Raw genomic sequence first — 15,103 nt, forward strand, 5'->3', positions numbered from 1 at the left:
CCCCAGCACAGGCGCAGACCAGGCTCTTCTCCCAGGTTCCCTCTGAGGCAGCTTTCCACTTCCCCGCCCCTAGAGTATTGCTCCCTTCCTCTGCGACAGCTTTGTTTTCTAGTCTCCCAGGCAGTCTCTGCCCCGTCAAATGGTTTAGAGACCTCCCAAGCAGTTTCCGCTCTTCCCCGCCCCCCTAGCCCGGGGACTAATCTCTGGAGCCGAGGTCTCGGTGCCCAGCCCCCACCCAGGCGGCGCCCCCCGGCCCTTTCTTGGGGACTAACCTTCGGAGGCGAGGTCTCGGTGCCCAGCCCCAACCCAGGCGTCCCCCGACCCCCTCTCGGGGACCAACCTTCAGAGCTGAGGTCTCGGTGCCCAGCCCCCACCCAGGCGTCCCCCGGCCCTTTCCCGGGGACTAACCTCTGGAGCCGAGGATTCGGTGCCCAGCCCCCACCCAGCCGTCTCAATTTTTGGTGACTGTGCCCGTAGTTCAGATGGTCCGTTGGGTTCTTGATCGTTTTTCCGTACTCCGACTTACTGCTACACTCTTCTCTGCATCTGGAGATTCCTCCGGTTCGTTTGATCTTTCCCCCGGTAGGAGACTTTCCAGGGTGCGGGATCCCTTTCTCCTCCGCAGTTCCCTTTCGGGAGCGCCCGTCCCGCTCGGATTCACCTTCTCTCACTCTCCTCTTTTCTCCCGTTCTGCCCAATAATGTCACGAACTTCTTGCCGTTATTTGAGTTTAGGTTCCTCTGCCAGCGATTGGTTGTTGTTCTGTGCGAGTCATTTCTTCTGTAGATGTGCTTTTTTTGTTGTGTTTGTGGGAGAGGGCGAGCGTGTCCCCCTACTCCTCCGCCATCTTGTCCTCTACAATACATCTTTTCTATTCCTTTTGTGTTATTCAATTTTAGAATGATTAATTCCCCCCCCCAAGTTGTTCAAGCTTACATTATTATCCTTTCTGTTTGTTTTTTAGGGTGGCGCCCAGGCATATGTATGTTCCCAGGCTGGGTGTCAAATTGGAGCTGTAGCTGCCAGCCTACCCCAGAGGCACAGCAAGGCCAGGTCTCAGCCGTGTCTGCGACCTACACCACAGTCACGGCAACGCCGGACCCTTAACCCACTGAGCGAGGTCAGTGATGGAACCTGAGTCCTCACAGATACTGGTCAGATTTGTATCACTGAGCCATGATAGGAACTCCTGCCTTTCTTTTTTAGAGTGAGCAAGTATTACTAAAAGCATCTATATTTAGGAAAGTTATAACTTGGAAGACAGAGATCAGCATTAATAGATGCTTTAGTCTAGCGAACACAGCAGAAATGGAAAAAAGTCCACAAAATTGCTATAACACTGCCAGAGAGGTTTCCTCCAGCAGTGCTGTAGGACAAGGAAGAGTGTATATAGTTCCTAAAATCTGGAATCCTTAAATCATAAGGACTCCTAAATACTGTGTTTTAATAAAATGTCAGTTCTATAGAGGAGATACTCTCTTGAAAGTTGAACAAAGCTTCTATAAAGGACATCAATAAAGCCTTGACTCCTATTATAGAAAAGACACAAAACGAGTGCACAGTTTTCTAACATTTAGCTTTTATATGTGTACCATTTATTTTCCTTCACTAACTCATTTTTGAAAATTATAGTTGCCCCCAATACATAAGTCATTCTCAACACAAATTTTATTCCATTTCTTTACTCTTGGATTATGAAAGATTTGCTTGCTGAGAAATTCTTCACTCCCAATATAAGTGAACAGGAATGGAAAGAATGTGGTTAGAACCATGCTCTTTATTTAGTTCTTTGACTTTCTTCATTAGAGGATAAAATCAGAGGTAATTTTGAAAGCACTATTGAAAACTAAATTAATTTTTCTCACAGTTTAGTTAGATGAAGAGGATTAGAAACCATCAGACTTGCAAAAGCCATTATCCAGACATCAGTCATCCACGTTCTCAGTTGCTGCAGCATGTTCTAAAAAGACCTTTTCAGGACCGATACATACGTTTCACACTAATTATGAAAATAGTACTTTCACCGAAAGGCATCTTGTTCAATCTGGCATAGTCAGAAATATTTGCAAAACTAAAAATCAACTTCGGTCCACTCTGCCAAAATAACATTTGTTATAAAATTATTTTTTAAATATGCATTTTGTTGTCAATTTTGAATTATTAATTCCACACCTCGAAATTTTCTTCTTCTTTCCCTTTTCTTTGATGATATCCTTACATTTACTTGAGTCTTTTTAAATTTATCTTTCAGGAGCACTTCAGGATGAGATTGGTAACTATTTCTGACCTTTTTTTGGTGGGGGAGTTATATTTCCTAGAAATACTTTTTTCATCATTTCCTTGCCTTCCTCTGCTATTACCTTAAGTTACTCTCCTCCAGATGATTACCATAATTTCATTGTAAGGTTTGTTAACTGAAGGGAGTTGGGCAAGAAGAATGATGTTTTCTCTATGAGGTAGAAAACTTTCAACTGGGTTCTCCAACATGTCCTCTAAGACAGAGTGCCCACAGTTTTATAAAAAGTTCAGACTCCAAACTTGGTTAAAGAGATAAGTTTTTCCTTTTGATTTACACACTTTTTCTATTATGAGTTTCTCCTCTTGTCGACCTTTTATATATTTGTCCATTATCGATGCCACATGTAAGTCTGAGACTGACCAGTACACTTTCCTGGAACATACCCTCAAGTGAGCAACTGCCTATAAATGTGTTTTCCTGATTTTGCCTGCTTAGTTTCTCGTCCCAAATTTAGTTATTTTTCTTCTCTTATTGTTATTTTAATCCATTCAAACATGTATTCAACAAATTTCTCTTCCTTCATGATATTTTTATATTGATTTTTCTATCCCACTTCTTTGGTAATGTAACTGTATAGTTTAAGGCTATCTTATGAAGAATTCTTAAAATAATTTTTAGTACTCTATACAAATATTTTATATTCTCATGACCCTACGTATCATATAGTACTCTTCAAATTGAAGTGAACTTTTTATTTAGAAATTTCTCATTATTTTAAAAATATGCATTACTTGAGCAATATGCAGATATAACTGTTAGCAGATGTATGGCTTTAATTGCATCTTCCTCATGAAGTCAAGAAATCCTCTCATATCTATGGGTGTTTTGTGTTTTCTCTCAGCTAGGAGGAAGGCTCAATTCAAGAAAGGTAAGTAAATGGTTGTCTCTCAGAAAGCTTCCTTCTTCCATCTCTCTTGGGTCCTGTCCCTATAGCAGTATGAGAGAATGCAGGCATAAAAATTAAAATGTCTATATTGGGCAAAGAAGCCTTTGCTTTTCTTTCTCTAAATTTCTGTAATGAATTCTCTCTGAAGTGTAAATGAGGAGTGATTCAGCATGTTCTGCCCCCCACCCCGTCCTCTTTCCTTTCTTCTTGTCTTTATCTTATGCTCCCTGCTTTGTGTTCCACCTCTGTCCCTCCCACATTTTGTTGCTTCTGTATTTCTACCTATGTCTTAAACCTGACCATTTTAACTTATTATCTGTATCTTAAACCTGACCGTTTTTATTTATCATGTTTCTTAAAATGCAATACGGAGGTAATACAGGATAGAAAGAGGAAGTATGAGGGATTCAAGAGAGGAAAAGGGATAATGACAGGGAGCAATGGAAAAGATAACAGGAGTAAATGGAGAAGGAAAAAAGCTAAAGGGTTTCCTACGTTTTCTTTTGCAGCCTGGAGGGATGCTCCATTATATCCTGGTGAGTAACATGGACTCTGATGAAGACAATCCTACTCTCTAGGATATTTGCAATGAACACCTACCACGTGCAAAATAATATACTGAAGATCAAAGAAAATCCAAAGCATACATAACAGGAACCACATAGGTTACTCAATATTTTAACAGATAATGCTGTATTTAAAACATTACATTGTAGCAAGTTTTTCATTTTTCAACTGCACCTTACATTGTGTTTTGAGCATATGTAGAGTGATTTTCATTGGCGAAAATCTGAGGACACTAACATGAAATATATTTTATTAGGTCAGATACACCATGTTCCCTATTTTCTTGGAAACATCCTCAATAGATGATAGATACTTATCCTTCAGGAACGTTGACTTAGAAGACACAGAAGATGGGTCAGGTCTCAAGTCAGACATAATTTAATAGATTGTAAAAAGAAGTTCAAGTTATGAAAGGGTATATTCCTTGGTTGCTCTTATTCTTGACATAATCCTAGGGAATTTATACGCATGGTCTTCTGGACAGACAGGAGCTTTATTTATTCAGATGGTGGGGTCTCATGTTTATTTTTTTCCTTATAGATTGGAGGAAAGAAGAATTCAAAGCTGGTGAGTCTATCAAGATCCAGCAGGGAACTTGCATTTTGTGGGGTGGCTGGAGGATTCCTGGGTAAAAGTGAGCTGGATCTACCCAGGGCCAGAGGAGTCCTGACAGAACGGGAGCCCTCTGGCCCATGCCTATGACCATTGCCAGAAGCATGACAGTCCACTTGTCTTTGCAGCAAATGTGACCCTGGATGAAGCCACTGCCCATCCTGCCCTCCTCGTGTCTGAAAGAGGGAGGCGGGTTACCTGGCAAGAAACTTGTCAAGATCTTCCCAGATCCACACAGAGATTCAACTCCATTCCCTGTGTGCTGGGTCAGCTGCGCATCAACTCAGGGAGGGCCTGCTGGGAGGTGGAGGTTGGGGACATGCAATCTTGGGACTTGGGAATTTGTAGAGATAATGTGACCAGGGAGGGGGTATTCACTATGTCCCCACAGAATGGTTTCTGGGCCATTAGGCTCTATGACGGGGACTACTGGGCCCTCACCTCCCCGGAAACTTCTCTTCCTCTAAGAGAAAGACCCCTTAAGGTAGGAATATTCCTGGATTATGAGGCTGGAGATGTATCTTTCTACAACATGACGGATGGATCCCACATTTTCACCTTTCCCCAGAGCACATTCTATGGTGTCCTAAGACCACTTTTCAGACTTTGGTCCTCTGACTCAGGCTCCCTAACCATCTGTTCAGCTGAAGGAGAATGTACTGATGTTGTAATTCATATGCCTACCCTCCAGGTGAAATGATCACTTTGCCCCATAGAAGATGGCATTTCTCCCCCAGCAAGATATATAAATAGATTTTTTCCTAGTCCCTACTGGTTCATTGTCAATATGAAGCCCTGTGACACAGACTTGATGATTGTCCCTCTTATCAGTTCTTCCTCTTTTTGTCATATATTCCTTCTCATTATTACCTTTTCCTATGACAACCTCCTGTAAGTATTAGATTTCCTAGACCCCCCTGGTGCATGTGACCAAAGGATGGTGTTGTATTAAAAGGTGAATTACAAGGATGTGTCCTTAAAGGAAAATTGTGTCTTTCTTTTCTTCTTTACTTTTCTTCTGGCTATAAAGTGTCATGATTAATGGAACTCAAAAAACATAGATGACCATGTAATATGACGCAGATGGTAGAGAAATTGAAATGAACTTGGGAGTCTGACAACTCCATGGAGCCCCTCTATTGCCCAATTCTAGGATTCTTTTCTGTGAAACATAAACATGTATGTCTTTAATCAATTTATGTGTTGGATATTTGTCCCTTGTGATTGATTCTCACCCTTACCAGTGCCCTCTCCCTTTAAGTTGGGCAGCAGATGACATCCACATTGAATATGCAAGTGAAACTGGAGGTATAAGTCCTGTACTTGGTTACATAGCTACTCCTACTCCTGCACTGTGTCAGTCTCATCAGGCCCCTTTATGTCTCCTAATTCATTCGTCACTCCTGACTTCACTCCCTACCCTTTTCCCTACTTGGTGTCATGGCTAATAATTTCAAGTATTCTCTTCCTAAGAAATGGACATCTTGGTGTCATTGTTTTTCTGCCACAATAACTTGGCAAAATACAAATACAAATTAATCTAATTATACATTTCTATACTGGCAGCTTAAAATGCTATAACGGTCTACCCAAATGAGTAGATGTTTCTTTCATATATGTTTAACAATCTTTCAACTTGTGCACACCACTACTATCCCGTAATCCTCTCCAGCCATTTGCATTCCCTTACTTTTGGCAGGCAGTTTTCTTAAACGTTTCTCTTTCTTTAAACTTGCAACTACTGACTCCTTATTCTCAGTTTATGACTGTATTCCTTCTTTGAATTTAATAATAAGAAGAAACCGAAGAAAAATCCATCATGAGGGAACTATCTGAACTTTTAATAACAATAAGAACAAAACTATTCAATTCTGTATTTCTCTATTATTCCTTCATCACTGTTATATTAGGGAAGAATCTCTCCTCCTTTACTTGAGATGCTGATCCTTCTTATCTCCATCCATCCTGTACCACCCTCTCTGGTACTGGGATCCCTCAGTTATTCCTCTCAGCCTTTGTACTAACTTCTTCCTATGAACCTTAAAATTTTGAAAATATTTCTCATTTAAAACCAAAGCAATACAATATTCTATCAACCCCCATGTCTTGTCATAATCAACATTCTCAAAATAGTTATCATATAATCTATTCATATTGCCTGTTTCCTTTTCATCCTCAGCATATTGTATCATATGGGTTTTGTGTCCTCCCTTCCCAACTCCTCAAAATTAACATATTGAATTACTAGTCTCTAGTATTCAGCATGTGACCTTATTTGGAATTAGGGTCATTCAAGGTGTAATTAGCTAGGATGGGGTCATGTTGGAGTAGGGTGGTTCCCTACTCCAACATGACTGGTGTCCTCATAAAAAGGTGAAATGTGGACACAGAGATTGGAATGTTGTTGCCACATGCCAAGAAATATCCAAGATTGCTGGCAAAACATCAGATATTAGAGAGAGGCATGGAAGTGACCATTTTTTAGTGCCTTCAAGGGAGTATGACCCTGCTGATACCTTGGTTTCAGATTTCTAGCATCTGCAATTGTGAGATGATAATCTTCTGTTGTTCAATCTACTCGGTTTATCAGCCCTTGCAAACTAATACACTCTATTTTTATCCGGAGAATTTTCCTGAACTTTTACACTAAAGCTATCATTATCACATTAGGTAGGTACAATTCCAGTTGTGTTAACTACATTTGTCTTTGGTTTTATACCAAGGTTTCTCTGGAGGGTCAGCCTTAGAACTCCAGTATTTTCTGGGACCCACTGAGTACAGTCCTCAGTTATTAAGTGCTAGGCAGTAAGAAGACAACCTATAGACCCAAGAAGAACCATCAATTCTTCTAAATTAGTTTTCTGTAATTCAATCACAATTTTTCTCTTTAAAATTTAAGCAGAATTTGAACCTAACACACTAGTCAAGCTTCATCTGCCTATTTTATGGTTCATCTCCTGTAGGTTTTATACAGATTAAAATATAGCCATATTCTAAGGAGATTCTAAGTGTCTTTGTCCTGCAAATTCCTTACAATTTTATTGTTTCTTTGTGTGAAAAATTATAAAACTTCCGGTTCTGGCCTCTCTTCTCTATACCTTTATGCACACGAAAAGAAATTTGTTCTCTTTCCCCCTGTTAATCTGATTTATGTCAATTTTATTAATAGTTCAGTCGCAAGAACTCAAGAGAGATAGAGGAGGAAATTCCCCCTTCCTCAGCACTGCTTCTTGCATGATGGAAATGTTATCAACCTACCCTCAGGTAACTGACTGATCACTCTGAAGAATGGTGTGAGACCCGGGACTCACATTATTGGTTGGTTTCTGATTGTAGCCAGGTTGGTCTTGGTGAGTGGAAGTTGATGTTGCTGAGCCAGATGCATAGGTTTCCTCCCTGCAGATGTGGCTGCTTCTTTCACAAGCACATTGGGCCGTGAGAGGGGTGACTAGGGAGAGAGGTCGACTGGTATCCACAGATCAGGTCATTCTATTTATGTTACCATTAAAATATCCACCACTGTGGTTACCCTTTGCGGAGCATTCACATAGGACACAGATATCTTCATGTTTTCCTCTTTAGAGAGGTCTATACACATCCCTCTTCCCTTGTCACCAATTTTTCATCATGTTCTTTCCAAATTCCTGGCCGTGCAGCCAAACCTTGGACACAGGCCATGAATTTGTTTATAATAACACATCTGGCCAGTTCTCTTTCCAAGCAAAATTAACAATCAAGTGCACTGCTACAGTTCTGCCTGCTTGGAGGATTTTCCTTGGCCACTGTCCTTCAGGGATGTCCCAGAAAGGAGCTATAGTGCGAGAAGTGTCCACTTTTGGATGGTGCCTGTCTGTCACACAGCACCATCTATAAACCTGGCTCAACTTTTCTCCTTCTCTGAGGGCTAGTTGTAGGGAACTCACCATGGGTCCATAGGCACAGACTGGGAAAGATAAGAGAGTATAGCAAGACTGGGGACCATGGGCATTAGAACCAATTTTTTATGGAACTTACTTGTATCCTCAGGGCCTGCCCAAGCCTGATCTCATATACCCCTTCCGCTGCATGTGGTGCTGCACAGGCTCAACTTTATGGCTTGGTGGGTGTGATGTTTTGATTTAGAATAAATATATGTTTGGTCTTTGTCTCTATTCATGGCTTAGAGTGCCTAAAACCCTGGGAATTTCCTAAGAGATGAGAACAATAAAGGCGTCTTTTGTTATGTTAATAAGGAGGTTTTTTAGAAAGCCAGGTAACCTAAGAAAGTGTTCTTATTTGGCAAGTGATTAGAGGGTTAAAATTTTGAGCCATCTGGTGGGGCGGGGGAGAGGAGCTGGAGTTTGAATTAAACCTGAAAAGGACTAGGCTCTGAAGGTCAGGGTTGGTGAACACTCGGAGATTTGGGGAGAGTGGTGTGCCCCTTCCCACATACCTTGCCCTGTGCATTGCTTCCATCTGGCTGTTCCTGTGTTATATCCTTTTATAATGAACTGGTGACCTAGTAAGTAAAATTTTGCTCTGAGTTCTATGAGCTGCTCTTGCAAATTTGTCAGGTTAGAGGCTGGGCCCTGGAAACTTCCAGTCTATAGGAGAACAAGTAACAACCTGGACTTGTGATTGGTCTCTGAAGTAGGGGGCAGTGTTGTAGGACTGAGACCTTACCCTGTGTGATGTGATGCTATCTCCAGGTGGATAGTGTCAGAATGGAGATGAATCATAGGACACATACCTCATGTTGGAGAATTGCTTTGTGGTGTGAGGAAAAAACCAGTATCAAAATCAGTGTTGGAACGGTAGTGTATCAGATAACACCCAGTTTCTAATTGGAAGCTCAGGTCACATGCTAATTTGTGACTCATGGTCATGTGTTCAGTCTCTGCTAAGATCCAGGGGCAAGCCAAAAACTGTTTCTGCAAAAGAGAGAAGTTGTGTGCAGAGGATGACAGAAATGTTCCCCCAACAATCTAAGGCACTGCTTTGTGACTCACCTATATGGGCCTGTCAAAGTCTCAAACAGCATCTCTCAAACTACCACTTTAGGCACCATTGAATTTGTTGTAGCCTGTAGCCCAAGTAGCAGAACAGCTTGCATGGCAGTCCATACTCGATGTAGAGCCTTCTTTTGTTCTGTATCCCACTCAAAACAAAGAGCTTCCAGTCACATAAATGGGAAGGAGTGGCACACCTAGATGAAGAATATGATGCCACCCCAAATCCGAAGAGGCCCACTAGGCATTATGACTCTTTTTTGGTGGAGGGAGAGGCCAGATGCCACAAACTTATCTTTAACCTTAGAAAGAATATCTCTATATGCCCTACAGCACTAAACCTCTAGAAATTTCACTAGTGTAGAAGTTCCCCAAATCTTTGTTGGACTTATTTCCCATCTTCTGAATGTCAATAACTTTCTTACCAATAAATTCAGAGTAGTTGCTACATTGTGTTCACTAGGTCTAGTCAGCACAATGTCATCAATGTGACTGAACAGTGTAATGTCCATGGAAGGGAAAGGTGACCAAGGTCCCTGGAGCCTAAATTGCAACGTAGGGCTAGAGAGTAGATATGCCCCTGAAGTAGGACAGAGAAGTTATATCGGTGGCCTTGCTCATTGAAAGCATTACTGCTTCTGGTGGTCTCTAATAACGAGTATCAAGGAAAAGCACTTGCAAGATTAATAGCTACTTATCAGAGGGTATGTTAATTTGCTCAAGCAATAAAATCACATCTAATACAGCAGATACAATTGAGGTCACCACCTGGTTAAGTTTGTGATAATCCATGATCATTCTCTAAGATCCACCTGTTTTCTGTATAAGCCAAATCGGTGCGTTGAATGAAGATGTGGGAAATCACTACCTCTGTGTCCTTCAAGTCACTGACGATGGCACTAATCTCTGCAGTCACTCCAGGAAAATGGTATTTGTGTATTATTTTCACAGAAGTCTTCCACTTGGCCTTTTTTTTTTTTTTTTTTAACCATAATAGTTTCATCCCACTTGTTGGGAACAAATGTGGATATTCTGCCATTTTCTGAGTGAGTCTATTCCAATTATGCATTCTGAAACTGGGTAAATGACCACAGGATGGGTTTGGGGGCCTATTCTACCCAGTGTAAAATGAACCCAAGCTAGAACTCCTTGGATCACCTACCCCTCATGAGCTTCTACTCTTGACTTGTGGACTTCAGTAAAGTTCGAGGTCTCCTGGAATTAGTGTCAGCTCAGAGTCAGTGTCCAGAAATCCGTGAAAGGTCTGATTATTTCCTTTTACCCAGTACATAGTCACCCTGGTCACCACAGGTCCCTCTGAGGAGGGTTAGGAGAAAGTGTAACTGTATGAATTTTTGACACTTGAGTGGGGCCCTTCTTCAATGGGACCCAACCTCTCTTTCATTAATTTTTGCCCTTAAGACCTTCAAACTGACTAGATGAGGCCATCTTTATTACAGAGGTTAATATGCTTAAAGTCAGTTGATTTTAGATGCTAACCATACCTGCAACGTATCTTCACAGTAGCATCTAGATCATCGGTTGATTAAATAACTGAGTACGATAGCCTAGCCAAGTTGACAAATAAAACGATGAGCATAGGCTCAACCTCTATCCTTCCAATCAGTATAACCAAGTTAGCTAAGGAAGGCATCCATAATACCTTATGAGATTCTTGGTACCTCTCTGCCCAGCTGTCGGGCTTAGATAAACTGAAGGTATCATTTACTCTGCCCTAGGAAGTTGATTCCAAACAGGTATTCCCAAACCAACGGACACATTCTGAAGTTATTTGTTAAGTTTAAACCTCCCAACGCACTGGATGACGGTCCAAGGAAGGATCTCACATGCTTATGATTCATGCGTTGACCCTAAACACTACCGTTTGAATCAGCTTCCCTTTGGTTTCTATACCAATTGATACTGTGACATTGAAATAATGTTTTGTATTAATTATGCTTTGGCTAAGGAAATAGGACAACCATGAACAATATGGAATGAAGGATTTGCAATAGGTATTTGATTATAGAATTGTTGGAGCTGGTCAAGATGTCTACAAAAATCCACTGCAAGGTTTTACTAATTTTTTAGTGTTAGTGACAGCTTGTCAATTTAATGGTGAAAAAAGGTCACCTGTTTTGATTTAAATACATGTATTTGGAAACTCTTTTCCTTCCATAAGAATGGATAAGTGATTTTGGTTTATCAGTGCGAAGCATGTCAGCAAAAACAGGGATCATGTTTCTGAAAACCATATGCTTGGAGCATCTTAAAAAAAGAGTATTGCTGGATTAGGAAGATGTGATATATATATACACACATACACACACACATACACAGTGGAAAACTACTCAGCCATAAAAAAGAACAAAATAATGCCATTTGGAGCAACATGGATGGAACTAGAGACTCTCATACTGAGTGAAATAAGTCAGAAGGAGAATGACAAATACCATATGACATCACTTATATGTGGAATCTAATATAAGGCACAAATGAACCTTTCTATAGAAAAGAGAATCATGGACATGGAGAATAGACTTGTGGTTGCCAAAAGGGAGGGAGAGGGAGTGAGATAGATGGAGTGCTTAGGGTTAATAGATGCAGACTATTGCCTTTGGAGTGGATTAGCAATGAAATCTTGCTGTGTAGCACTGGAAACTATGTCTGGTCACTTATGATGGAGCATGGTAATGTGACAAAAAAGAATGTGTACATGTATGTGTAACTGGGTCACCATGCTGTGCAGTAGAAAGTTGACAGAACACTGTAAACCAGCTATAATGGGAAAAAATAAAAATCATAAATAATAGAATACTGGGAATTTGTGATGCCAGAATTTGAGGCAGCCCACTGCCTAAGTCGTAAATACATGAATTCAGTATTCTTTTTACTGAACTACTTTAAAGGGAATTTTAACTATCAGAAAAAATACCATAAGGAGTTGCCCATTGACGAACTTTTCTGTGTGGGTGAGCTGGTAGTTTGGAGCAGTTGGTTTGAGGGGGCCTGTCCATTCACATGATGACTACAGTTGTGGGAATTAGTCCTGCCAGAGGTCCCCCATATGCCCTTTCTTAGGCCCAGACCAGGTGACAGAGAGAGCAGTTGAGTTCCCTGATCTCTTACATGGAGAAAGGACTATAGTGAATGGTGGTCTGAGAGTCTTCATCACTGGTACTTGATATGGCAGCAGCCACTTCCTAGGGCTTTGGAGTAAATAAACTAGACTCTTTCATTGAAAACTGACTGTAAGAGAATATAGAAGAAATAAATCACTTGGAGGGAAAGTGCTGAAAAAGAACATTAAACTTTATACTCAAGAATTCAGGGAAAAGAGATAAGAGATGTGGAGGAAGAGATAAGGCCCTGAGGATGTAAGAGATAACTTGTAAAGGAAGAAGAGTGAAATGCCAAGAGCAGGAAGCTAAGCCCCTCCCTTACCCCTGGAAGGGATGCCTTCCCAAGCTTGCTATTTCTGCTCCCACAGACTTTCCCAGTCCCTTTCTTTTGACTTCCCAGTAGCCAGTGCTCTGTAATCCTCCAGGTCCTAGACCTCAGTTTTTACTCCCTTGGATGGGGCTCTCTGCTGCTAGGGGTGAGCCCTAATTAATGTCGTCTATGTTCAGCTGCCACTCGGACCTCATCACACACTCTTGTGCTAAAGTAAAATTTCTCAAAAAGGATAAACGCAGTTATTATTACATGTTGATGCTCTTTGTAGCTCCGCCTTTGACCTCTGGGCATGGTGGTTTTAACCAATCTCCTAAGAGTGGGCCCATAGTTATTCTTAAAGAATTTTATGTTATGTGAGAGAGCAGAATCCCCTTGCTCCATAAGTCAGTTTTGTGAATGGAGAGAGTACTCTGTGGAGTACAGAATCCCATGCCTTAACTGTGCCATCAAAGCAACATAAACATTTTAGAACGTTCTTAATGTGACACACAGCAAGAGTTTATTAATTTGGAAAATTCGTGACTTAAACATGCCAAGGAGAATATACTCTATATATTCATAACACAAATATTTTTTTTTTTTTTTACCTACTCTGCTGAACAAAACAGTTCAATTCCTGGCTGTCATGGACTTCATTCCTACACCATTTACCTCTCTCTGACAACTTGTTTGAGCTTGAACTCTTTCGGTCTTTTTGTCTTATTGAGTAATAGATAATTGGTTGTCCTCAGAAGAACCATTCATATAAAATTGGACAAAAAATATAAGATACAGATTCAGCTGTCCATTACATGATAGAGAGTTTGCAGTGCATCTAGGGAACATACTGAATATATCACCTATGCCTTATATTTTTGAAGTCCCCCTGGGGTCTTTGGTTTCATGTGACCAATGGGGAAACAAATTTGGCCCTTATATGTCCCTTGCTCTACTTCTGGTGTCTCTTCCACTTCTAGACTCCATGCTATAGAAGTCCAAGGACAGAGGCTCTCTCATCCATCATTTTTTCTTTCTATGGCTCTGATCATTGTGCCTTCCTTCTGATCACACATTAAGAAAGAATATCTGTGGATCTGACATTTTTAGAACAGTTTTAGATTTACAGAAAAACTGTGAAGAGAGTAAGTACAGTGTTCCCCTATTCCCAGAACTAGTTTTCTTCTTATTAATTAACATCCTACATTAGTAAGATGAACTTGTTGCTATTAATTAATCAATACTGATACATTATTGTTAACTAAAATTTAGTGTTTGTTTAGATTTCCTTACTTTTTCTCTAATGTCATTTTCTGCTACAAACCCCATAATACATTTATTGTTTTAGTTTTTATTTTTTTCATTTATAATGATTTTTATTTTTTCCATTATAGCTGGTTTAGATGTTATATCTCTTTAATCTCCTCTTGGCTATGGAAATGTCTCAGATTTTCCTTGTTTTGAAAATGTCCTTGACAATTTTCAGGAGTCCTTGTCAGGAATTTTATATGTCATCAAACTGAGAGTTGTCAGATGTTTTTCTCATGGACAGACAAGAGGAAGAGCGCAGAGGTAAACTGCCATTTTCATCACGGCATATCAAGAGTACATACTATCAACACGATTTATGTTGGACTCATTGACCTCACTGAGGTAAGGTTTATGAGCTTTCTCCACTGCACAATTATTCCTTTCCACCTCCCATTTCCGTACCGTACACTGTGGAAAGCATCATCACTATATGTGAACCCCCACATCTAAGGAGTGAAAAGTTATGCTTCCCCTCCTTGAGAACAAAGTAACTACAACCTATGTATATTACTTGGAATTCATTTACATGAAATGTTTGTCTCTTTTTCTCCTGATTAATTAATTTAATCATTTGTTTTTTTTTTATCAAGGTGGACTCATGGATATTTATTTTATACTTTAGGTTAAGGCAATATTATTTAATCTTGTTATTTAAATTGTTCCAGCTTTGGCCATTGGGAGCCCTTTCATTTGGCTTCTGCACCTCTTTGATATGCCCTCATCAACTTTTTTAGCCCTTTATACCTTCTGACACTACAAAATGCTTCGGAGCCAGTCGTAGAATCAACCATTTCTCCATGGAGCCCTATATGGTTCTTTTTATTGGAGAATGGTATTAAAAATTACATCTGGGAGTTCCTGCTCTGGCTCAACGGGATGGGCATTGTTTTGGGAGTACTGGGACGCAGGTTTGATCCCCAGCCTAGCACAGTGGGTTAAGGATCTGGTGTTGCTGCTGCTGTGGCTTCGGTTGCGACTTTGGCTCAGATGTGATCCCTGGCCTGGGAA

General features: G+C 40.5%; 1 protein-coding gene across 3 annotated transcripts in view; it reads left to right on the forward strand.

The window, feature by feature from the left end:
• Nucleotides 1-11,723, forward strand: part of LOC100512544 (butyrophilin subfamily 1 member A1-like) — an 85,671-nt gene extending 73,948 nt beyond the window's left edge. For 2 of the 3 annotated variants that reach the window (XM_021082430.1, XM_021082431.1), the window contains 5 exons: nt 2,252-2,272; nt 3,141-3,167; nt 3,695-3,721; nt 4,293-4,319; nt 4,493-11,723. In XM_021082430.1, coding sequence (XP_020938089.1) covers nt 2,252-2,272; nt 3,141-3,167; nt 3,695-3,721; nt 4,293-4,319; nt 4,493-5,064 — 674 coding nt within the window. In that variant the 3' untranslated portion in view covers nt 5,065-11,723. The remainder of the gene's footprint in view (nt 1-2,251; nt 2,273-3,140; nt 3,168-3,694; nt 3,722-4,292; nt 4,320-4,492) is intronic. The other variant, XM_003128317.6, reaches the window with a different exon arrangement.
• The last annotated feature ends 3,380 nt before the right edge of the window (nt 11,724-15,103 follow it).

The sequence above is a fragment of the Sus scrofa genome, unplaced genomic scaffold, assembly GCF_000003025.6.
Source record: "Sus scrofa isolate TJ Tabasco breed Duroc unplaced genomic scaffold, Sscrofa11.1 Contig863, whole genome shotgun sequence".
Taxonomy (NCBI): Eukaryota; Metazoa; Chordata; class Mammalia; order Artiodactyla; family Suidae; genus Sus; species Sus scrofa.